Raw genomic sequence first — 26349 nt, forward strand, 5'->3', positions numbered from 1 at the left:
GTTGGCTGAATCCGTAGATGCAGAAATCATGGATACAGATGGCTAACTGTACTTAAATGCAGGATAACATTATCAGGAACTTAATATCACTTGGGAAGATTTAACTTCCCCAGAAAGCAGTTTTATTATTAGTAAAATGAGAGGCAATCTGAAATCCTTTTTATTCAAAAATTCAATATATTACTGCTGATTGATAAAGGAGTTCTGAAACTAACTCTTCTCTGTTCCTCTTTATTTGCTCCCTGCTTTTCTTCTGCTTCAGTTCCAGTTTGCTCCATTCAACCCAGTTTTTAAATTCACAGATGCTGCCTTACTGGGAGAAGGCAATGGCACCCCACCCCAGTACTCTTGCCTGGAAAATCCCATGGGCAGAGGAGCGTGGTGGGCTGTAGTTCTTGGGGTCGCTAGGAGTCGGACATGACTGAGCGACTTCACTTTCACTTTTCACTTTCATGCATTGGAGAAGGAAATGGCAACCCACTCCAGTGTTCTTGCCTGGAGAATCCCAGGGACGGGGAGCCTGTGGGCTGCCGTCTATGGGGTCGCACAGAGTCGGACACGACTGACGTGACTTAGCAGCAGCAGCCTTACTAGTCTTTTATATTTATTAGTAGCAGCAGAAAAGCAATTTTTTCCACTTAAGGAAATATATCATTTTGTTATGAATGAGAGTACAATGCAGAGAGCATTCACAAGGTGGTAAGGCATGTATGATAGATTGAAGAGGCATATTTACATGATTTAATTTTCCTTAGAAACCACAATGGTCATTTTTAGTGAAGGGATTCGAAATAGTTACCAATGATAAACTTAAAACTAGAGCTTCTGAAACATAAACTAGAGCTACAAGTATGACAACATTGCTTCTCCTATCGCTAACAAATGCTTTGGTTCTGTTGTGTTTTGTATTTTAAGATATGTACATATGTACTTCAAGTATAATAGGAATATCTTTCTTTACATCATTTAGAAAGGTAATCCAAGATCAATTCATTCTAAAAGCTTTTTCCACTCTTCCAAACTTTCAACATAAAAAAGGCAATAAGTCAACATACACTTAAGCTAAAGTTCCCCCCTAGAGCACTGTAGTGACAGTAAAGAAATGTTTTCTACTTTACCTGGGAAGAGCAGTGATTTTCCCCCATTTCTCCACACAGAATCTTCTTGGGCCATTACTGCCTCGGAGAGAAGCAAATCCTTCATAGGGAATGCTGGATGTGCCTGTAACAAACTATCAACCCAAGAAAACAGAAGGAGAAGGTGAAGCCAAGAGATCAGTCTCTAGGAAAGGCATCATTCATATACAGAGGTGCTGGGGAAGAGCAGCATGGTGCTCACTGGTGGTAAAGCTCAAAAGATAAAACCATAGAGACAGAATAACTATAATGTGAGAATTCTGACAAAGAGCTGGAGAATCCCAAGGAAGGACAGTGCATTATAAAGGGAAAGGGGATGTAGACGATTTGTAGAAAATACACCATCCTATATATCCTTTAACTTAAAAGCTTAAACCACGGATACTTTCCATTAGAGATTAATAAAGTGGACGTGTCAATTAACCTAAGTCTACTTAGCATCAGTCCCTGATCAATTTGAGGTGAATGAAAAACAAAAAGAACTTATAGGCCTGCAAATTTGAGACTCAGAGCTATAATCCAAAGGAGCTAAGATCCAGACTACTTGTAAGATTTTGTCTAAGCAAATAGAAGGCTTCCCCATGTCTGATATTTCTTTAGCTGCAATCAACAAACAAGTTCCCTGTATAACTATAACACCATAAGAAAATAATGAGTTAGTTTTCCCAGTATTCTTAAACTTTAATGTTATCTCACATTTGTGGAAAGTTAGATGGAAGAAAAGAAGGGACTCTCTATCAAGGAACTGGATCATTTCTTGATAAATGAGACTGAAGATTTATCTCTTTCTGTTGCCAGAGATGCTGGCCTGCAGAATACTTGGAGGGCCTCTGGATGAAGGGATCTAACTGCCCTGAAGGTGGATGTTGTTCTGAGGACTCTTGGATGGCAATCGGTACTTCCTCACAACTCTAATGAGATGCTTGGACTAGTTAGAGATGTTCTGCACAGTGATGGAACCAAAGAACCATGCAATCAGAAGAGTCTGAAAACAGTGTACTCAGAATATGCAGATAAACATGGGATATATTTACTGAGTATACTTAGCCATTATTAAAAATATGAAATTCCAACAAGAATTAATGCATTAAAAAGATTAACTAAAGGCATCTTACCTGTAACAACCTCAGTCGTTGTTCATTGTTGAATCTTTCCACTGCAGCCCAGAACCACCGAATTACAATGTGATTGTCATGATATCCTATCAAACCAATCATGAAAGGTAGTATTACTTTGAGTGTTCTATCTTAAGTCACTATGACCATGGCATGTCAACAAAAGACTCTCAGACATAAATCATCATCTTGGATTCGTTAAAGGTTATTTACAATTTTAGACGAAGGAATAACACTGTTAATGTGATCACATGAGTGTCAAAAGTAAAACAAAACACTAAATGGAACCAAGAAATCTGTTTCCATTTAGAGGTCACTAAATGAAACTAGCAGAGAACAAGTGAGTTATCGTTAACCATATCATTTTTGAAAAATATAGTTGCTGGTATTGGAAATGCTTGAAACTTTCATTCCTTCATTTAAGAAATAATTTTGTATAGGAGTCTGAGCAAACTCCAGGAGATAGTGAAAGACAGGGAAGCCTTGCGTGCTGCAGTCCACGGGGTCACAAAGCGTTGGATACAACTGTGAGCTGAACAACAAACCATCATGCCAAGCACTGTACTACGCCTGAGGGTTGAGGGAACAATAGCAGAGGAAACAGACCCGCACAGGGCTTCCGGTACAGAGAGAGACATAAATCAAATAATTATACAAATAAACATATATTGTAAACTATTTTAAAACTATATATAATGTTCATATTTTAAAATCAAATTACTTTTTGTTAGCAAAAAGGGAAAATAATTATACTACTTTCATTCCTTCAATGAGTAAATTTCAAACAATCATCAACCTAAATGTTATTTTTATTCCACACTGCAGTAGAGTTTAATAAAATGTCAATAGTATCATCCCACAGGAGGATTAAGGGAGTAGCTGCTGCAGCTGCTGCTGCTAAGTTGCGTCAGTCGTGTCCAACTCTGTGCAACCCCATAGATGGCAGCCCACCAGGCTCCTCTGTCCCTGAGATTCTCCAGGCAAGAATACTGGAGTGGGTTGCCATTTCCTTCTCTAATGCATGAAAGTGAAAAGTGAAAGTGAAGTCGCTCAGTCGTGTCCGACTCTTGGCGACCCCATGGACTGCAGCCCACCAGGCTCCTCCATCCATGGGATTCTCCAGGCAAGAATACTGGAGTGGGTTGCCATTTCCTTCTCCAATGCATGAAAGTGAAAAGTGAAAGTGAAGTCGCTCAGTCGTGTCCGACTCTTAGCGACCCCATGGAGATTCTCCAGGCAAGAGTACTGGAGTGAAGGGAGTAGCAGTGGATTCCCAAAACTCAATGGAGAAAAATTAAGTTCAGAGAGAAGGTTGACAAAGATTACAGCACAGTTAGTGATTCAGACCAGCTGAGTGACATATTCAGTGTGCAGAGAGCTACTCTAATTCTGAATCAGTAGCAGTTAGTCCTGAGGATAAGCTGGGTAGAAACCATTTTCCTGCAAATTTTTCCGCACATGGGTTTTGAGGGGACTCTTGCCTTACTGTTTACCATTTGGTCAGTGATGCCCTTTGGAGAAGAAAGGGATCCAAATGGAGGGTAAATACAGCTAGACTGGACACGGAAATCCAGAGGGTCATTGTCCTGCCTTTGGCAAAGATTAGCTATTTGGTGCTGAGAAAAGAGTTTTGTCATCTATAAAATAAGTGCATTGGCTCTTTAAAGCTTTAAAGTTTTCTGACCCTTTGAACTGGCCCTTTTATGCCTCTCCTTTGCTGTCTGTGCCAAAACCATTTATAGAAGGAGCAGGAGTGAAAGTATCTCATCATATTCTCTACAAACAGCTGCCCTGTGAACATACGGCAAATGGCAGCAAAGCTGCACCTTCATTCAGTGCCAACTAGCTGGGTTAGCAAACATGGCAACTGGGTATCTTGACCTTTTCCTGCCCCTCCCTCCCCCCAGCACTCCGTTCCCAAGGATTTTATTTGATAAGATTGACAATAAGCAAAGAAATAGGTACTTGATTCATCATACACAGAGAATAAAAGTCTATCCTATGGAAACACAAAACTGGCTGATGTGATTGAATGTTATTAGAATCACCTGGGGGTGTGTGGGGTGGGTAAAAGAACGAGCTAATAGTATTTATGGTAACACATAAGTTACGCAGCATGTTGGAGAAATTGTATTTTAGTGAACGAAACTGGTTTAGTTAACAGTTATAACAGCTAAGGCCTATGTGGATTGACAGAGGGTCAATTGGTAAAGACTTATTACAGCAACTGGACTTCAGAAATAGCAGCAATGGACACTGCAGTTTAATCCTGCCTTTCAGAGAAAATGAGCAGGCAAAGCCAGCCGGGGCAATGATGATGGATTGGAAGAGCCGAGCATAAGCCAAAATAAAAGCATCGGGGCCAATGTTAAGGTGTATCTTTACTCCATAGTTTTATGTTTTTTTTCCTTTAAATCTCTGTTTCAATTTACTGATAACTGGAGAACTGCTCAGCTCTAATTTTAGTCTGCTAAGTGATTAATTCAGTGACTTAAAGCTTGTATTCTTCACTCTCCAAGTTCACAATTACTGCTCACCTCTTACATTCTAAGTTAAAAGACAAAAGCAAAACCCAACTATCATTTATCATGACTTTCTGAAGACTTAATAACACTACAATAAATTTCAGAAAATGTATTTGTTCTTTGTTTGAAAGTATTGAATAAAACTAACTCTGGGTTAGCATCAGGTCCCTTTCCAAGTGTATTGATTCAGCAATCAAATCACAGTGGCTTTAATGCCAATTGCTAATTGAAAACTTGTACTGATCTGTAGAAATGCCAGCCCTAAAGCTTCCTATCTGGTGACATGTCCAGTTTTAAGCTGCTTCCCCAATGGTTCAGCAGTAAAGAATCCACCTGCAATTCAGGAGATGGAGGAGATGTGGGTTTGATCCCTGGGTGGGAAAGATCCCCTGGAAGAGGGTATGGCAACTCACTCTAGTATTCTTGCCTGGGAAATCCCATGGACAGAGGAGCCTTATGGGCTACAGTCCATAGGGTCACAAAGAGTCAAACATAATTGAAGACACTGGGCACGAATACAGTTTTAAGCTAATCTTACAGCAGTTTCCTTTTTGGTTGAACCTAATGCTTGAATTCTAAAAGGGTTTGTTCAACAAATTTGAAATCTGAGAACTGTATCTTATTATATTCATGAGTTTCAACTGTGAATTACAACTGGTAAGTAGTTCAAGTGAAATGTAGAAAAACTGTTTGCTCATTAAGAAGTTAAGAGGTAAAAAAAAGAAGTTAAGAGGTATGCCTCTTCAGGTTTGAGAATGAAGACAGAATAGGTGGAGTCTAACCAGTCCAATATGAGCTCCTTGATGCTTCACTAACAACACCATAAAACAATTAATTACTGTTCCTATGGTCATATTTCTTCACCAACAATTAAGACTTATGACATCCTCAGACGGTGCGTAAACAGTCCTCCTTCCACTTGACAGATGAGACAGCTAGGGGAAGAAGGGCATGCACTTGCTCATGGTCTCAAAGGAGAGTGTGTCAGACCTATGATTAGAGTGCAAGTGCCCCTGCCTGTCCTGGATCCAGATCCATGCGCTGAACCACTTGCCTCCCTTTAGTCTGAAACTAAAAATCCAGCCATCTTTAAGTCAAATTTCACCTCCTCTGTATTCTGTGTTGTTTCTCCAATCACTTAGGTCTATTTCAGCTGTGCCTGCGATGACCAGTTCTAGTTCTCTTGCATCAAAAACAGATACCAGCCTGGCATCCACCACCTGCAGAATAAAAAGAATACAGGACGTGGCTTAAGAACCTGGAGAAGCCTCAGCTACAATTACACTTCATCAAAAAAGGAGGGCACAAGGAGTGTTGGGAATACATGGATGTATTCTGTGGAGGCACTTTTAAAACTGTAAAGTTCTCTACAAATATATTTTTAGTACAAGGTTGATGAAATTTTCAACAGAATTTTTGTTTTATAATTGGTCATTAATGAATTCTTTTCTTTTCTTTTTTTTTCTCTTGGAGAAGATCTAGCGCTCCAGTCATTTTCATGTTTATTTTTATTTTAGCTATGGGGGCTTTTTCACAAAAGAAGTCACATGAAATACTTGTAACAACTCATTCTGACCCTCAGATATTATCATTTGCATGCTATCTCATTAGCATGAGATTTGATTACCCATATCTAAGCATGAGTAAGATGCATGACTTAAATGTTATTACTGGTCATTCAACTCTCAAATGCTATTTGAATTCAGGTCATTTTATTTCAATGATTTCTTGTAACAGGGCAATAAATTTTTTGTATTCTTGAAACATACAGGAAAAATTATTGAAGTTTTTAAATTGAATTAGCAACAGTAAATACAACAAAAGAGAAATGAGAATATGACACAGATATGAAGTAGAATGAGAGGGACCAAGGTATAACTGGGGTCAGCCGAGAACTGCACTATAGCTGGTTGTCTTTACCTCATAGAAGCCACGCACTAAGCTCTCTGTCTGCTGCACGACACCCCTCTCAATCCTCCATTTCACCATCCTCTCAATGTACTCCTTCTTGTTCTTCTCTGTGACTGGGATGTTGGCACCCCCTGGTTTTAATTCTCGTTCAGTAATCTGCGATTAAAAAAACAGAAAGGCTGACCATAAAGCAATATGTTTGATGATGTAAGACTACTGCTACCAATGAGCTGGAATCAGCCTCTACCTGTCCCAGCCCTGGGAACATCTTACAAGCAGGAGGTCAGCACCAGCACAGAGCTGGGCGTACAGCGGTGCTCAGGGAAAACAGGCAACGAGTTGATGTCTGAGCGCCTCCATGGCTAAATATATATGTGTCACAAGTGCTCCAGGTTAAGCTTTAAATCCACAAATAAATCTTCTAAATGAAAATGAAGAGGTTTCAAATTCTGTGCCACTGCTATTTGAATGTCTGATAAGACATTATCACACATTTCTTTAGGATTCAGAATTAACTACATATAGAAAGCAAATATTTAGGTAAAGGTCTACCTTAAGGAAGCAGAAATATATTCAAGCAAATGTTAACTTGAGACCTACTTACCAAAATATGAAATTCAGGAGACCAGCCAGGTATTAATGTCTAACTAAGAATATTACTTATGAACCAGTATACAATTTCTGAAAGAAATCTTTTAACCAACTCTTTTACTAATTAAAAAAAAAAAGTATTTTCAAGCCTTCACCAAAATAGAGTTTACTTTCCCCTAGCTTCAAAACAATCCATTTTAATTCTTAACCATGAATGAGAATTAAGTACAAGTGCCAACTGAATATTTTAATATTCAACTCTGAGGTAGCATGCATTTTTAAAAACTATATTTTATATCAGATACATTCTCATATCTTATGAGGATATTATAGTTGGAAATAAAAAGAAGATTGCTTACAACACACAAACAGTTATCACTATCTATAAATTAAAACATCTTATAATAACCTTTGTAACCAAGATTATTGTTCAGTTCAGTTCAGTCGCTCAGTCGTGTCTGACTCTTTGCGACCCCATGAATCGCAGCACGTCAGGCCTCCCTGTCCATCACAAACTCCCGGAGTTCACTCAGACTCACATCCATCGAGTCAGTGATGCCATCCAGCCATCTCATCCTCTGTCGTCCCCTTCTCCTCCTGCCCCCAATCCCTCCCAGCATCAGAGTCTTTTCCAATGAGTCAACTCTTCGCATCAGGTGGCCAAAGTACTGGAGTTTCAGCTTTAGCATCATTCCTTCCAAAGAAATCCCAGGGCTGATCTCCTTCAGAATGGACTGGTTGGATCTCCTTGCAGTCCAAGGGACTCTCAAGAGTCTTCTCCAACACCACAGTTCAAAAGCATCAATTCTTTGGTGCTCAGCCTTCTTCACAGTCCAACTCTCACATCCATACATGACCCCAGGACAAACCATAGCCTTGACTAGACGGAATTGTAACTACATAAATCTGGGTTTAAACCACCCAACCAGCCACAAATATATAAACATTTGATCTTAGCCACTGAATTAATCCTTCACCAAGCAATAGTCTTCCCACACACAATCACCATTATTCACAACAAACCTGCCCAAAAACTTCTTCGTTCACAGTGAATGTGAGGTCCAGGATGTCATGGATGTCATTGTCTTTCATCCACTGCAGGCTCTGATGGAACTCTTCATCAAGGTATTCTAGATCACTCAGGTCACAGAGACTAAGATGACAAAGAGAAACAAATATGTAGGCACGGATATTAGCTAAACCCAGAATCGTGAAGAAATACACTAAGAATTAGTGACAAGTACAATATCAACTAAATAAGCAGTGATTTCTGGAATGTATTTTGTCAAAGTCAGTAACCAAAGCAGTGAAATAATTCAGAAATGTATAAAATTTTAAAATCCTGATATGTAAAATGCCTTAGGAATCACTCAATTTGTTTTATCTTTTACAGACACAGAACTGGAGGTACAAAGAGTGGCTGCCGTTTGCACAGCCACCCACAAATAATGCCAGAGGTAAAACTGGGACTTGGGTTGACAACTTGGGTTCAGTATTCTTTGGCTAGGTTAAACTATTTTAAATTATCATTTTCCTAATTAGAAATGCTTTGTACATTTCTATACTGTACTTTAACTTTTTTTTTTTTCCCCAAAGCTTCCCCCCCGCAAAGACTAGAATCTATGATCCACATTCACATATATCCCTTTTATCTTCAGGGTTCTTACTCTTTCTATGATTCTGAAAACTGAAAGCCACAGAATTGCTCTACAGTTTTAATAGTTTTCTATATTTCTCTCTTCTTTCTTCATTGCTGAGAGAAGTTCTACATGAGGTGGAGCTACTATTACATGTCCCTGTTGTAAAGGTGGTAGCAACTAATTTGCTTTATTGTTTTGGAATTTCCTTTGCTCAGCCCAGTTTCAAAGATGATTTTGTTTAGTTCAGTCTACACATGTAACAGACACCAAGTATGTGCCAAACATCTTAATAGCTACTTGATAAACAGTTACTGCCCTCAAGGAGCTAATGTAGACCATTAGAGAAACAAAGACACAAATAGATAAGTTGATTTAAGGTGATAAGGAATAGCCTAGGGTGGATAACACATTATTTGTGTCCTTTTTTATATGTATGTTATACTTCAGTTAAAATTTAAAAAGGTACGTAAGGTAGATACTGGGACCTCCCACAGCAAACATGCAAGCCATTTATTTTGACCTGGAGACTGACTGATTTTTCTGATTATATTTTTCATTTAGTAAGACAAATAAATTTCTATATAATATTTTATTGGTTCCATAATGCTTTCACATATAGGGTCTCCACCAAAATGTTACAGAGTAGGAATACTTATCTCAATTTTACTGATGAGAAACTCAGCTCAGGAATGTTATATAAGTTGCCTGATGTCACACAGCCAGTAGGTAGCTGGGACAGAGCTTGAAATCAGATCAACATTTAAAAAAACATTTCCTCATTTTTAAGATGAGAAAACTGCAAATCAGTAACTAAGTCAAGATCAAAAGTGGCTGGGGAAAAGCTGTTTTGATCTCCTGATTTCTTGTCCAGTGCAAATTCTACTCCCTCCCCCTCTCCCACAATGGTATTACATTTTCTCCAGCAACAAATGACATCTTCAGTTTACTCTGTAGAGTTGATTTAAGACACAGCTCAACCTAATCCATGAAACATTTGAAGATCAAAACTAATCTTCAGACAGTTTTTAAATAGATTATTAATCAAGCCCTGTAAGTGCCAAGTGTTGAAGCTATAATATCTGATATAAACAACCAAGCTACATAATCATGACCTGGAGATTTAGAAGAAGCTTTTTGGAGTAGATGATACCTATACTAAAGTCTTCAGGATGTTTCAAGCTAAAGAGGTAAAGGGGAATAAATAAAAAGGAGAAAGGGAGAAAAGAGAGGCAGGAGAAGACAACCTGAGCAAAGCACAAAGGGATGGAGTATACAGATATTCCAAGCATATGCGCAGCACCAGAGGGTTAACCATAAGACAGAATATCCAGAGAATGAGGCTGGAAATGTATCTAAAAGCTGGTCTTGAAAGTCATTCTAAGGAGCTTGGTGATTCAGAACTACTGAAAAGTTTTAAAACAGGCAATGACATGATCAGACATGAGGTGTGACTTTAAATTGTTTATCCGGAAGTGGCAGTATAGAGGATGTACTTATAATGGGGGGTGGGGGTGGGTATCATTGGGTGGAAACCAGTTAATAGACCACTACAGTAACCTGTCCAAAGTAATATACGGATTTCAGTTAGAGCACAGCTATCAGGGTAGACTGGGTATGTGTTCGATCGTGCCTGACTCTGCAACCTCCTGGAATGTAGCCCACCAGGCTCCTCTGTCCATGGCATTTTCCAGGCAGGAATATTAGGATAGAGAAGATGAACTTTAGAATTATTGAGGAGGCAAATGTGGAAATGAGTAAACCATTTTAGTGAGTGGGTAAAAAGAAGCATATCTAAAATGAGACAGCAAATGAACTCAAGTTGCAAGATAACTCTGATTCACTGCCAGTCTTGAGGGCCACTAGACGAAAAATTCCTAAGGCCACAAGTTTAGCAGGAAAAACAACCTGAATGATTTGTGACCTGTACCATGGGAATGGGGCAGGAGGTGGGGAAGAGAAGAAACTGTGCTGTGCATTTACTAACCCTGTTTAAGGGTGACTCCCAACTTCTGACCAGGGTGATTCGAGAATGTTGGCACTATGAACTATGACTAGGCACATGGGGGAAGGTATATTTTTAGGTCAGGAGAAAATGATGAATCTAGTTTTAATCATGTTGGTTTTGAGGTACCTGTGAGACATACAAGAGACATTAAGTAAAATATTGACTGCTTGAGCTTACAACTCAAGAGAGATCATATCCAAGGGTGTGGACTGGAGAGTCAGTAGATGAGACAGCTAAAGAGGTTTCCCATGAGAACATATATATAGAGAGAGAAGAGGGGAAACCAGAATGGAAACTTCAGGAACACCAAGGTTAAGGGCAAGTCAGGACACCCACAAAGGAGGCTTAAAAGTAAAAGGTGAACCCAGAGAGCATAGTGTCATGGACACCAGAGAAGGAAGAATTCAAGAAAAATGGATGGGTCTGGGAGGGATCAATACTATCAAAAACAGCAGAGTGGTCTATTAAAATAGAGACTAAAAAACATTCTATAAAAGCTTCCATAGGTTATTGGTGGGAAACAAGCTAGATTGAAGTGTGTTGAGGGCATGTCAACACTCAGTATAGACTACTCTTTCAGGAAGTTTAAATGGGAAGATGAACGATAAGGAATGAAATGGAAAGATGCAAATGGGCCAGAAGAACCAGAGAGGCAGAAGGCCAGTGTTCAGGTGCTCAGGGCTTTATTGGCCTATATATCAAAAGAGACGATGGCAAAAGTCTTCCTACTGGCCCTCTTTAAGAATCCATTAGAAATACTTTCAGTTGAGGTCTAGGCTTACAGAAAGCAGATACATGGGTACATGGCCTTGGTTAGGGAATGAGCTGGTCAGAACCATGCAATCCTGCTGCACTTTCTTGTTGCAAGTTTGAGCTACTACTCTCACAGACAGTTGCCTTCTATTCAGCCTTGTAAATGATTACTAATTACAGGACAGAAACTGTTGGCTCTACATTTTACAATAATTGCAATCTTTCACTGTGGTAACAATGAAGAAAAAGTCCTGTGAATGCTAAATTTTCATCTGCTATCATAAATTACTGCCTTGCATATAGAGAGATTTCAAGAAAAATATGGGACTTGAAAAATACAGCCCACCTCTAACAAACAAATGTTGAAAAAGGAGAGTGAAAATTTGAACCAAGAATAAGCAGTTGAACATTTGCTTAAGGCAAAATGTAAAAGGCATCTTGTGAAAGACGGGGGGCTATGAGTCACCAAGACTAATCCACAACTATTCTATTAATAATTGGCATTAATACCACAGGAATTTCAGCACTGTATTTGAAGTACAATTGTTTTGAAGAAACATGTGTAGCAACAAATGAGAATCAATTACTCAGAGTAGAGCAAAACTAAGCCTTTGGGAACAAGACAGGAATAAAGGATCAGAAGCTGGAAAAATCCAGTAACCATATTTGAAATTAGATTAGTTGATTAGTTTCAGAAATCTAAACCACTATTAAGTAAATAGTAATAGATTTGAGATAGTGAGTCAAAACATGACCTTGACAAAAGATTCTTTTGGATAAAGGAAATACTTCATTCTTTACATGCAACTTACACAAGCAATAAAAATACTCTTACATTCTGAGAAGAGCCTTATAAAAGGGCCGTGTGAAGAAGGCATCCAACAAATACTGGTGAATTAGTGCAAGACCAAGGATCCTACCACTGAACCGGAACCTGTGAAGGAAAAACAGGAGATGGTTTATATGGAGCACTTGGAGCAGTTTCTAAATGTTTCTGTTTCCTCTCAAGAATGCCTTCCAGTTCTAACCACCTAAGATTTTCTAAGAAGAACTGCCTTCCAGGTTCATGAGAATTTGTATGCACTGTAGGCTGTGTCTTCATTAGTTGATTTTCACATCTACTTATAGAAGAAATCTGTTTCAATCTGATATTCAGAGAGATACTGCTGCACCTTCTCCTCATGTCAGTGATGTCCAGCATGTAGCACTCTACATGGCCAACATGAACTCCCTGTTAGCATGACAGTGAAATTTCCTTAAATCACTTGTAAGAAATGTTGACAGAATGAGACCGGTAATGGTGGGGAAAATGTCCCCTTGTAGTTTGCGTGCATGAATATCAGCGGGATTTCTCTAGTGCAAACCTAGCAGCAATTCCCTTTTGAGGAAAAGCCCAGTCTCGGAGTGAGAAAGTTCCTAGTTCTACTCTCTCTCAAACCCCTCTCTTAACAGTAACTGTCACCATCCAAGAATTATGCATGTGTACATTTGAGGGAGTTTCCACATGGGACATTCTGTTCTCTAAAATTTCAGTGCTCAATTCTATTCTGAATCACTTTGGAAACTTTATTAGATATATGTCATGACTGGATTTGCTGAGATGTACATATATTTTCTTTTTCAAAAATATTCAAGTTTCTAGCCTTTTGAAAGCCTGATGCCTTCTGAAAGTGTAAATGCACACTGAGGTTCATAGTGTCCAACTATAATTCTAGTGTCAGGCAACCATCTTAAGATCAATGTCCAGCAGCTTTGTTTTTCTTTATTTCCACTTAGGTTAGCATAACTGCAATAGCTACTCTTAGGAGGACTTCTAACTGTAGTTAACCGGAAGTTAATTTGAAGAATAAGTCCTAAACCTTAATGCCCTCCACCCACCAATATTAACCTCATGACTCAAAGAAATTTTTTCCATGATTCCTATTCACGTTCTTTTTTTTGTTACTATAGTGAAAATGAACAGAAACAAGCAAACGGGTTATATAGATACTTCAAGTCTATAAATGCAGGCATGTAAAACATGTCACAGAGTGCAATTTGAGGTTTTAAGAATAAATAATTCCCAGATGGGAATCCTATACCAGCTTTACTTGATTTTGTGTGAAAAATTAGGAGCAGGGCAATTCCTGGCTACAAACTTGAAATAGTGACTGGGATAAGTGGCCACTGCTGTGACCCCACACTCCTGCTTGCCTGCCAGGATTCTCTTCCACCATCGGTTCCTCTAAGCCACTCTGTCTTCCTGTCCTCCCTCCCATTAGAAAACCAACAGACCCAGCTGCTCTGCCCCTTCCTACATGTTAGCCACTTCCCCAAGGACTGTTCTAGAAACTGCCTGTCCTTTGGGTCAGGATTTTGCCCTACTCACCCCCACCAGTCCCCTGTCACAGCTCAGAGTCACCCAAAGCTTCAGACAAGGATTTAGGGTCTTGCTAAGAACCTAACATCATCTGCAACGTTCTCTCAGGAAAAAACCTTTTGGATTCTACCCAACTCACTTAAAATTGGTCTTACAGAACATAATCTATTCCTAGACTGGAAAGTGCCTGTATGTTAAATTTGATAATGCAAACAAGAGTCAAATGAGATATTTAACTGAAAATATGATTTTCTCAAAAAAAAAAAAAAAAAAACTTTTTTTTTTTTTAAGTTTAGGTGCTTATAAAAACTAATATCACAGAAAATCAGCTAAAGAAAAACGGGGAGAAAAATACTTACCATTCATGGTGATTGTCTACAAAGGCAGACATGGGACTTATTTGTACTGTGTATGTGTCATTGGCTGAATATTCAAATAAGCCATAATATGGGTTAAAGAGTTCTCTGGATACCAGGAAGAAAAACTCTCTGGAAGGTCCACTGTAATCCAGCCTTTAAAAAATTCACAAAAAGAGCAGTCATTATTTTTTTTCTGTTTATTACACACATTTAACACAGTGCTCAACTTTCTGTAAAACAGGAAGTATAATTATCAAGTTTGGTGGTGGTGGTTTAATCATTAAATCATGTTGCAAAAGGTAAAATAACTTAAGTGCCCAGAGTCAGGCCATGCGGAGAGAGATTGCAGTGGGAATGCCTTATTTAAGTAGGTTAAACCTGAGGGCATCTGTTACATACATCCATGGGAATATGGAGTCCTCATGTTTTTCCAAAACACTTTTAAATGCGGGCAAAAAGAGACTTAAGGGAATTGGTGAGAGGATATTACAGATATAAGGCCTCCTAGGGAGATCAGAGGCAAAAGATGGAATGATAGGGTTCAGATGAAAATTTTAAATTATAAAACACCAAGGAAAATTATAGACAAGAAAAGTGAGGGTGTCTAAAGCTTCCTTGGGAAGGTAGTTGAGAAGAGGCTGAAATTCTAGCACCTGAACAACAGTGTAAATTCCATTTTACTTACAAAAAGACATCAGGGTCAAAGCAAAATCTGAGAACGATTGTGCGAGGTTTGAGGACTGACAAGCAGCAAACAATGCTGAGAACAAAAAATGCACCAAAGAGGAGTATGTAATAAAGCAATTTGATATGCTCAAATTAAAATGAAAAATGTAAAGTACATCTATCTACCCTATGGTAAAAAGTTGACATAAGGGTTCAAAGACAGGAAGGAATTCTGAGGGGGGAATGAAAGCAATGGATAAGTTGGGGTGGTGGGATTTAATAAGACTTCCTTTGTTCACTCTATTTTTTTCCCTCTATGGAATTTCCTTCAATGGCCACTTCTGTATTTTTTTATGACAAAGAAAAAATTCCATATGTGTGGTATGGAATTGTGTGATAGAGAAAAGGATCTTATTATAGGTAGAAGAGGGAGCTGGAATAATAGTAAGGAAAATTAAAAGGCCTTCATATATCTTAGTTGAAAGTTTAATAGAATTTTCTTAAAACAGACATCAGCTATCCACATACTAAGTTCTTAATTTTTGCCATATCTGAATATATATGCACTACTATTTACTTAATATTTCCAGCTTTACTTGCTTTTCCAATGTAGTCTTGTCTTAACACAATATTTTGAAATTGTGATGTGTTAGCTTTATTTCTTCTCTAATACACATGAAAACAAATACATAAATATTAACATAAAAAATATGCGTCTATGTAATAGGCCAAGGCAGCTTCTTGTGGTTTCTTTCCACTGTCCTGGTTTTGGTCTCTGACACCACCAAGAACAAGTAGATTACTTGTTCCACTTGAACATTCTTCACACATTTAGAGGCTTTCCTTCAACAAATATGTGAGTGCCTATTAGGTTTGGGGTATTAATCTAGATGCTAAAGATGCAAAGTTTTATTTTTACGTCATTTTCGACAAGATTCTAAGTTCAGCAGTGTCTGTATTCCTGGTCCCTGTCCCCTCCTCACTCATGAACAACCTCCTCTCATGGCAGGGCAGGGAAGTCCCCTGTCATGTTGGTCCTCTGCTCTGAACACTCTCCAGGTGTCAAAGTCTGACCTAAGGGGTGTGTCTCTACTGATCACAATACTCAAGGTGTGGTCTTGTCAGCAAAAACTTAGGGCTCTTGACCTCTCTTCTTGGACACTTTTCTCCACTACTGCAGCTTAACGTCACCCTGCCTTGTGGGCAGTCCCTTTACTTTGTTGACTCATCACAAGCTCGTCATCAGCTCAAACCTTTCACCTATGTTACTTTAAACTAGGACTCTCCCACCCTGTCTGCACGTCACTCTATCTTTTTAAAACCTAAGCACTAGACACGAATATTAATACTTGCCATACTAAATTTCACTTTGTGAGACTGAGTCCATGATTCTAGTCTACCTAGATCCCTGTGGACGCTAAACTTCTCTCCAAATTTCCTGCTGATGATGAATTACATCAGCAGACCCCTGTGTCTTTTCAGAAACAGAGAATACCAATCAAAACATCTTAGTGGTCATTTTGTCCATCCTCTCACCTCACTGAGGAGATGACTGGCGCTGAAGGAAATCGCTGACTTGTATCAAATGAAAGCTGCAGTGGAGGATCCAGGCCTTGACACAGGTTTCCTGACCCCGTGTGTGATGTTCATTACTCTTTACAGTCCACTCTTCAATATATTTAAAACGTTCACGAGGACTAGATACAACATTGCTTATAGAGGAGAGGTCGGAAAACTGTGACTTGCAGGCCAAGTCTGGTCCAGGCCCTCACATTGTAAAAAAAGTTTTATTGGAACATAGCCATGCTCATTTGTTTATGTGTTGTCTGGCGCTGTTATGACGGCAAAGTGAGTAGGTACAACAGGGAATGGCCTGAAAAGCTGAAAATAATATGGCTCTTTACGGAAAAAGTTTGCCAACCTCTGTTACAGAAGAAAGTAGGAGGAGAATGTTACTTTATTAAAAAGCCTAGCTTACTCTAAATCCTCTTCTTTAGTGAAGATCATTTCAAGAAAAGGTAAAATCACAATGTCCTAGAGAGTATGAAATCTTCAGGAGTGGTCACAACTATTAAGCAGGAAGCCAGGAGCCCTGGCCTGGAGGCAATGTAGGAGGAAAATATATCTTCCTCAACTGGTCAGGCTTTTATCTGCTCTTTTTTTTTTAACTCCAGCAGCACTGATAGAGTTATTACTCTAAAGTGAAGACATTTTTAAAGTTTGATTTGATTATAATCTGAACTTTAGAATCACATATCTGAGAGCAGGTTGTTGATTACAAATTACATACGCCTACCTAATTCAATAAGACGTGTCCCAGCAGGATACCTTATGCATGCGCTTCCTGTAATGTCTTAGCAACCTCTTCCATATAAATAGTTAATATGACTCATATCACAGGGATCATTTGTTACATTCCTGTTTTGCCAGTTAGGTTGGTTCCACAGCTAAAGACTTGGCACAGAAATACAGAAACTCTGGACAACGGGTGTGTAGCCACACAACAGCTGCATCTGAGGGCATTTTGGAATAAGCACAGATGTCTTTAGGGTGGCAATGTCTTTTTGAGCCCCATGAAACGCTGATAAGGCATTTTAAACACCATCACGTTGCTGGGCTGACACCACCCGAGTTGTTAGTGGCATCCAATATTTCTTAAATAATTTTATTCTCTGGTTCTTTATGTTCAACTAAAAATTGCCAAAAACAAAGTATCCCAAAGGAAGCAGACTATAAAATGAAAGAGGATAGTGGCATTGGGCAGTCTGACTGCCATTTCCTACACATTTTCTGGGAGACAGAAAGGTTTTCTTTCTTACAAGCTGGTTCAGGCACACATGGTCTACATACCTTCTGATTCACTCTTATGTTTGTATCAGCAAGGCATTAGTTCTTGAGCCACTAAAGAAGTGATAGGTGAGTAGGGAATTTTGTGAGCAATTAATATGACAAAGTTTTACCTGGAGATACCAAGCCAAAGCCTGGAAATAGAAGCACCTTTCTTCAGTATGGTTTGGGTCAGTTAGGTTATCCTGCAAATATCTCTCTTTAGACAAAAACAAGCAACACCTTAGTTTCACTTGAAGCTTTACAAATATTTGAGGAAACACTGGTCAAGGCCAGTACCCGAAACAACTTCTAGACCAGTCAGATGTAAGAGCTGCTGGTTATTTTATAAGTAGGGACTCAAAAAAACCTTTCAGATCTCATCCCCCGCTAGTTTCTTGCATTTGCCTAAGTAGAAATATCATAGGAAGAGCTCACCTGTACTTAAATCCCCAAACTAAAACTGTTTGCACACCTCCCCTCCCTAGTCCAAGTATGGCTTTGCAAGACAGATGACTGATATCATATAGAAGGCACCTTACATATAATGAACTCATTCTTTCTTAAAGAAAGGTGCCTTTTATAGAGTTGGCCATGGAGGACAAAAAACAGAGGCAATCACAGTGTAAACATCCTCTCTTGATCCAGGCCATTATTTCCTTACTTGTTGTGGGTACTAAGAAGTGAATGTAAACCTGAAACTAACGCACTATTATAAATCAACTCTACTTCAATAAAAAGAAAAAGAAGTGAATGGCTCAGGATGTCCTATGTGAACACAATAGTCTACGTAGCTAACTTCTGACACCAACAAGCTTTAGTTGCTAAAACTTTTAATTCAGAAGAAAATAATACACTGAAGAATATGCAGTACTTGTGGCTCCCCTCTTAAAGAAGCAATGTCCAGGCAGACAGAAGCCCAAGAGGCAAGCAGACCATGCAATTTCCCGCCACACTCAGTCCAGACGACTCAGTTTCCAAATCATTCCTCCACTGCTGTTTTCTCCTACTCCCCACTTTGCAAGAGGAGATAACCAAATTAAGCTCGGTGGAAATTTAAATGACTAGAACAAAATCTCCAGCTCTGACCAAATTAAATCACAGTGTTTGCTTAGAAATTGTCCGTATTTCATAAAAAGCCAAGCATAACAAGACATTAATTTAGTGAGATATACTAATCACTTGTCAACTAGCATAACTACATAAAAAGGCTCTAGAATTATTTTTGCATTTTTAATTGAATACAGGTATCTCTAATATTCTGGGGTTAATTCTACCTCACATGGAATTTGTAGCTGTCCTATACATTTACGACTATGACACTTCTCATCAATTTCTCTTGACTCAGCTCTTCCATTTCAGGAAAAATCTATATATGATGTGTCAAGACCTACACAAAGAAACATCTTAGAGCAGAACTGAAGTCTCTGAGTGAATCTGCTAATTCACACTTTTTTGGAGAGTAGGCAGACACATTATTCTGAAAAGATAAATCCTTTCTCTTTATGCCCTCACTAATATATTGTAAATAAAGACCCTGATCATGACAGGTAGAAAATACTATCAGTGAGATGGTATCAATAGAAATTGCAAGATATTATTTCCTCATAGATAACAAAGTTGACTTTAGCAACATAAAATAATACTCTATACATACCAATACCTCTACTAATTTGGACTTTCCACAGAATTAATTCTCTCTATAGACTTACTACTCTACTGACCTCAAATGCAAAAGGAAGCATACACATACCAAAATTACCCTGGTAGCCCCCATCACGCAACAACAAAATAAGAAAAGTTGTTCAGGGAGTTTCTGAATCTCCCTAAATCTTGTCTCTATGCTTTCTTTTAATAAGTGATCTTTTTAGAATAGTTTTTGATTTATAGAAAGGTTACAAAGACAGTAGGGAGAATTCTCATACACCTCACACCAGCACTTCTTAGGTGCTTCTGGTTTTTGATGACCTTGACAGTTTTAAGGGGCACTGGTAAGGTAATCTGGTAGAACGTCCCTCAGTTTGGATTTATCTGATATTTTCCTCCTGATTAGACTGGTGTTACATGTTTTTGGGAGGAAGACAATAAAGGTAGTGCCATTCTCATCACATCATACCAAGGATATATACTATCAACAGGATATATCACTTTTTTACTTTAGCCTTGATCAGCTGCCTGTGTGTTTGTAAGGCTTCTTCACTGGAGGCTTACTTCTTTCCCACCCCTTTTCACAGGGTACTGTTTGGAAGGAAGTCACTCTGTGCAACTCATAAGGAGCACTGAATTATGCAGAAAATTATTTGGAAACCTTCTGCAGAGGAGATTTGTCTATTCTCCTTCATTTAATTATTCAATTGTATATTTATATCAATATATATGTATCTTATACTTCAGGGTTCTAATCCAATACTACTTTATTTTGTTGCTCAAATTATTCCAGCTTTGACCACTGGGAGTTCTTTCAGATGGTTCTTGTGTCCCTTTGACATCACTGTGAATTGTTTTGAGTTTCCCTATACTTTCTGGTACAAGATACTTCAGACACTGTCTTGTATGATTCCTGCCCCAGTCCGAGAATCATCCATGTCTACAAGGAGCCCTAGTCCCCTTTACTAAAGAACAATATTAAAAACCAACATCTACACACTAGTTGTATATTCTTGTTTAATACCTATTTCTAGAGCTAAACATGAAAAACTTCCAAAATAACACATTTTGAGGACATTAAAATTAATGAAGGAAAAGGGACAGAAAATTTTCAGCTCCATTCTAGAATTCCACAGAAAAACCTAGGTAGCTTTTCTCTTTGGATACTTATTAGAAACCAGAAAGAAATATTATGATCTTTAATTTTAATGTAATAAGATGGCAAAGGCTAAAATAACTTCTTAATTTTATGTTGTTTTGAGGTTAATCTTGCAAAACATATGATGTGTTCCTAATGACTTAATAGCAAAATAAATTTGATATCTAATAATACATATGTATGATACTGACATGATAAAGCATGAGATCAGAAATAACCTGGCCCTATTCCAGCCTCAATAAGCCTCATGCAGAGATTGTCCCTGAGGGCCAAGGTCACACCTCAAAATATCTTCCATCTTATTTTCCTCCTGGGGTTACAAGAAGAAGACAGGTAATGGAGGCAGAAAACATTTGGGCATTAGTAGCAATTAAATAAAGAGGTTTCAATCCCCACTCTGTCTGGGCCTCCTCCTAGGAACGGATGTCAGTCCAGATCATGGGGAGACAGCTTTAAGATGATAAAGCATGATCAGCATCTGTTCTATTCAAACCTAAGTAACAGCGCTTCCAAAGACTCATGACTACATCTCTGAGATCTCAACAAACTGTGGTCTAACAATTATGGAAGACAGCTGGAGCTCTGAGGGAGGAAAACTATTCTCATCCAAACTAGGCTGGTTATGTAAGGAAATACTTGGAATCCCATGCATACCTGTGATCAGACTAAAAACATTTGCCTTCATTTTCAACTGTGCACCTGCATCTTTAAGGCAACTAACAAAAGCTAGAAGTCCACTAAGGCTCATCAGCAACAAAAGGATCAAGACTCAGGCAAGCTTCTCAGACTTTCTCACATTATATTGTTTTCCCATCTATTATTTTAATCTAGGCACAGCTGGGAGACACTACATTTAGCAAGATAAATTATCAGTTACTAGCTGAAATAGTGAAAAGGCCCATGGGTAGGAAAAAATTCAGATAGATTAGAGTTCAAGAAGTGAAGTGAAAATGTTAGTAGCTTAGTCGTGTCCTGCTCTGCAATCCCATGGACTGTAGCAATTCAGACCCCTCTGTCCATGGAATTCTCCAGGCAAGAATACTGGAGTGGGTTGTCATTACCTTCTCCAGGGGATCTTCCCAACCCAGGGATTGAACCAGGGTCTCCCACCTTACAGGCAGATTCTGTACCGTCTGAGCCACCAAAGAAGCCCAGAGTTCAGGAGTTTTGCCTAAATCCCAATATTGGTCTAAGAATCCTATATGGAAGACAAGAGGCCTAATTTTGAATTTTAATTTTGCTATTATCTAGTTCAACTAGCACATGAAAATTATTTTATACTTTGACAGCTCCATTTCATCAACCAAACACCACATGGCTGAATTTGTTGAATATTATTAAGATTCCATAATCTACTTTATTCCTGGGCAAGACTGAGCGTGTAGCCTTAGAATGATCCAAATCAATAGGAGTTAAGCAGTTAAAGAGAAGACAACTGGAATTCCAGCAATCATGTGATATTTTTAAAATTCACTCTAGTGATGTTTACAAAGAAGGTGCTAAGACTCCAAACTTAAACCTGAAATGAGGAAAGAGGAATGACTCTAGGAGAGATGAGAGCTGCCATCCTCTGAAGAGTCAGAAAACCACCAGTATGCCTATTTGAATGGAATAAACACTGTGTAGGAGTCTTCATTGCATTCATTTCCTAACTTCATCTCCACGAGCACACTCATCGAAGAGTCATAGAAGGCTGGACTCTCTTTATGGTAGGTAGTTATTTTGGTAGGTGTGCCAAAGAAAGAGAAAAAGTGGGGACAGAAAAATAAGAACTAAGGCCTAAAAGTTACTGCTGGGGAAGTGTCCAGGTAGAATAGGAGGATTTTTTTTCCCCTCTTTTTCTTTTTGTCTCTCTTTCTTTTTAATCGAAGTATAGTTGACATACAGTATCAGTGTCAGATGTACAACATAGTGATTCCACATTTTTATACACTGTATGATAACCACCAGACCACCATGAGTCTAGTTACCATCTCGTCAGCATGGAAAGCTATTACTGACAATATTGTTACTGACAATATTCCTTGCTATATATTACATCCTGTGACTTATTTATTTTAAAACTGCAAGTCTGCACTTCTTAATACCCTTTGTCTATTTCACCCATTCCCCCATCCTCTCATCCCCTCCCCTCTAGCAAACACTGGTTTCTAACTCATGATTCTAAAACCGAACTTTTTTGACAGGTGAAGTATGATTTACTTTGCATTCCAGTGCACATAACAAGATTATAGATGTTAAAATGCAATTTCTTGCTTTTTCTCTCAAAGTCCATGTCTTGAACCTTCTTATGTTGTTGGTGGAAATGTAAAATGGTGAAGCCACCATGGAAAATAGTATGCGGGTTCCTCAAAAGAACCAAAACTAGAGTTACCATATGATCCAGCAATCCCACTTCTGGGCATCTAACCAGACAAAACTCTAATTTGAAAAGATACACGCTCCCTATGTTCACAGCAGCACTATTCACAATAGCCAAGACATGGAAACAACCAAATGTCCATCAACAGATGAATGGGGAAAGACGTGGCACATATATACAATGGAATACTACTTAGCCATAAAAAGAATTATGCCATTTGTAGCAACATGGACAGACTTAGAGATGATCATCCTAAGTGAAGTGAGTCAGAAAGAGAAAAACAAATACCATACGATACCACTTACATGTGGAATCTAAAAGATGACACAAATGAGCTTGTCTACAAAACAGAATCGACTCACAGACACACAAAACAGATTCGTGGTTTCCAAGGGGAGGGGTTGGGGGGGTGGAGTGGACTTTGGGATTAGCAGATGCAAACCATTATATAGAATGGATAAACAACAAGATCCTACTGTATAGCACAAGGCACTATATTCAGTATCCTGGGATACACCATAACGGAAAACAATTTTAAAAAGAATGTACATATATATAACTGAATCACTTTGCTCTACAGCAGAGACTAATACAACACTATAAATCAACTATACTTCAATTTTTTCAAAAGCAAATTTTCCTTTTCAGAGAAAGAGTTAAAGAGAGAAGAAATGAAACTATGATTCTGCTCTCAAAAATGATCTATAGTTATGAGCTTTTACCAAAGAATCTTTATGTCAAATGATTTAAAAACCAGGGGAAGCTTTAAAAAAATAGCTGAGAGGTTTGTGTATGAGAACAGCATTTTCTGCCAGAAGGATTTCCTGTTTTAGGCAACCACAGGGGACGTTGTGGGGAAACATCCGCCTGCGGCCACAGCCCACGCTTCAAAGGCCACTTCTCTGTGCTACTCACCCTTCCTCTCCGACGAATGTGACGTACAGCTTATTTCTCTGCAGGTCTTTTCTGGAGTAGCCCATAATTTGATTAAAAGCATCTTCAAGCAAGTGATCTCTTCTGATAATTAACCTGTCCGTAAAGAGACAATTTGAAAAAATACAGATGATTTCCTAATCCTTATCTTTCCAGAACTGAGCACTTGCTATTTAATTTCCATTTACCACAACTAGGTGAAAAGCGGGATGACTTACTATCATCGCTGTCTGCAATAAAGCACATGTCTGTCTTTAACTCTTAATAGCATTAACAAAAGTTACATCAGAGAATCATTGGTAAATAGAGCACCCTACCTAAGACCTGTAGAAACAATGCAAAAGTTCTTCTGGTGGTCAAATTCATTTATCCTGGGAGGAAAATGATTAAAAAACAACACACACACTTACAAAACTTTTGTTTATGAAAGGAAGATTAAACCTAGGAGGTCATGTTTTAAGCATTCTATGTAATGAATGCACCTAGACCAGGAATTCAACTCTTAAGTAGCTAGAAAGATAACAGTGAGACCAAGAAAGATGAATTCTTAGTGTCCTTTAAAGAAGAGGAGTTTATGTAAACTTTTCTAACTTTAAAATTAGGTGAACCTTGAAACTCTCTAGGTGACAGATAAAAATGAATGATACTTGCAGTTGATTAATCTACTTATGACAATGGCAATTTAAGTCATCTTTAAACAGGCATCAATTTGCCCTTAATGCAAATAGTAATGGAAAGGGAGATGATAGGGAAGCCAGAGGCATGAAAGTTCGATCAGCAAGATTTTCATTAAGTGAAGCTCAGAGACGTACAGTGTTTGGAGCAGGTTGATTTTTTTTTTTAATTTTATTTTTAAACTTTACATAATTGTATTAGTTTTGCCAAATATCAAAATGAATCCGCCACAGGTATACATGTGTTCCCCATCCTGAACCCTCCTCCCTCCCCATACCATCCCTCTGGGTCGTCCCAGTGCACTAGCCACAAGCATCCAGTGTCATGCATCGAACCTGGACTGGCAACTCGTTTCTTACATGATATTTTACATGTTTCAATGTCATTCTCCCAAATCTTCCCACCCTCTTCCTCTCCCACAGAGTCCATAAGACTGTTCTATACATCACTGTCTCTTTTGCTGTCTTGTACACAGGGTTATTGTTACCATCTTTCTAAATTCCATATATATGCGTTAGTATACTGTATTGGTGTTTTTCCTTCTGGCTTACTTCACTCTGTATAATAGGCTCCAGTTTCATCCACCTCATTAGAACTGATTCAAATGTATTCTTTTTAACGGCTGAGTAATACTCCATTGTGTATATGTACCACAGCTTTCTTATCCATTCATCTGCTGATAGACATCTAGGTTGCTTCCATGTCCTGGCTATTATAAACAGTGCTGCGATGAACATTGGGGTACACGTGTCTCTTTCCCTTCTGGTTTCCTCAGTGTGTATGATGTTTTTTGAAGGCGATGAAAGGGGAACCCGCAAGTTCAGTGGAGCAAGCCCTGCAGGAGGGCAGTGAGCTGTGCAGCTGTTGGGCTGGGCATTTTTTCCGGCACGCCCAGGTCATGGTGGTGCCACAGTCAGACCCCCTCTTCTGTCCTCTCTCAAGTGGCATAGTGATCTTTAGTGGAGACATGAGATGGGGTGGGGGTGGGGCTGAAGGGAGTATGGGTAAGTGGGATATTCACATTATTCTGGGCCAAACAACTTGACAATCTTTCAATCTCCCCATTTAAAGGGAGGTAGATAAAGACAGGCAGAAACAACATTCATGCCATATTCTGTTGGACAAATGAAGCATATTTCACAGAAGGAAACAGAGCTAAGCAGTGGTGGTACTATACTCCAATCAGCCAGGCAGTGATGTGCAACACAGGACTCTGTGACAGCCTTATATCTAGTGAATATGTGAACAGTCAACAAAGAGGTACTTTTCAAGAGAACAAAATAAATCAGCTTTTAATTTTGCTTGTATTTTTACATGAAACATGATTGTCACTTTCCTGTCTGCTTTAAAACCTTAAGTTTAATTGTGCTTAATTCAACAACTATGTTTTAGGTGATACTGTGATTTATACACATCAAAATAATTATGTCAACTAAACAAATTCTGGTTATCCCAAACCACACTCTATTTCCTATAATCCCCAAAGCATCGCATCCTATTACCATCTACCAATCCTGGGGTTTGTATCATTTTGACTTACTTTAATTTCCCTGGGCCTTGTCCATATCCTTTAGTCTCTAACTTCCTGTAAAAGTTCCTTAGTTTGGCTTCAAAGTCTCGCTTGTAAGGGGCTGGAGCGCGGGCATTGGCACGCTGAGTACCTACAACAAACCACAAAGAGACAAGG

The 26349-nt window shown here is 38.7% G+C and overlaps 1 protein-coding gene across 4 annotated transcripts in view; it reads right to left on the reverse strand.

The window, feature by feature from the left end:
- HECW2 (HECT, C2 and WW domain containing E3 ubiquitin protein ligase 2) overlaps positions 1-26349 on the reverse strand; it is a 448549-nt gene that overhangs the window by 23796 nt on the left and 398404 nt on the right. For all 4 annotated transcript variants that reach the window (XM_027563360.1, XM_027563352.1, XM_027563383.1 and 1 more), the window contains 9 exons: positions 26203-26323; positions 23970-24083; positions 14395-14547; positions 12512-12610; positions 8302-8431; positions 6697-6843; positions 5882-5996; positions 2252-2337; positions 1119-1231 (listed from right to left, as the gene is read on the reverse strand). In XM_027563360.1, the coding sequence (XP_027419161.1) occupies positions 1119-1231; positions 2252-2337; positions 5882-5996; positions 6697-6843; positions 8302-8431; positions 12512-12610; positions 14395-14547; positions 23970-24083; positions 26203-26323 (1078 nt within the window). The remainder of the gene's footprint in view (positions 1-1118; positions 1232-2251; positions 2338-5881; positions 5997-6696; positions 6844-8301; positions 8432-12511; positions 12611-14394; positions 14548-23969; positions 24084-26202; positions 26324-26349) is intronic.

Source organism: Bos indicus x Bos taurus, chromosome 2 (genome assembly GCF_003369695.1).
Source record: "Bos indicus x Bos taurus breed Angus x Brahman F1 hybrid chromosome 2, Bos_hybrid_MaternalHap_v2.0, whole genome shotgun sequence".
Lineage (NCBI taxonomy): Eukaryota > Metazoa > Chordata > Mammalia > Artiodactyla > Bovidae > Bos > Bos indicus x Bos taurus.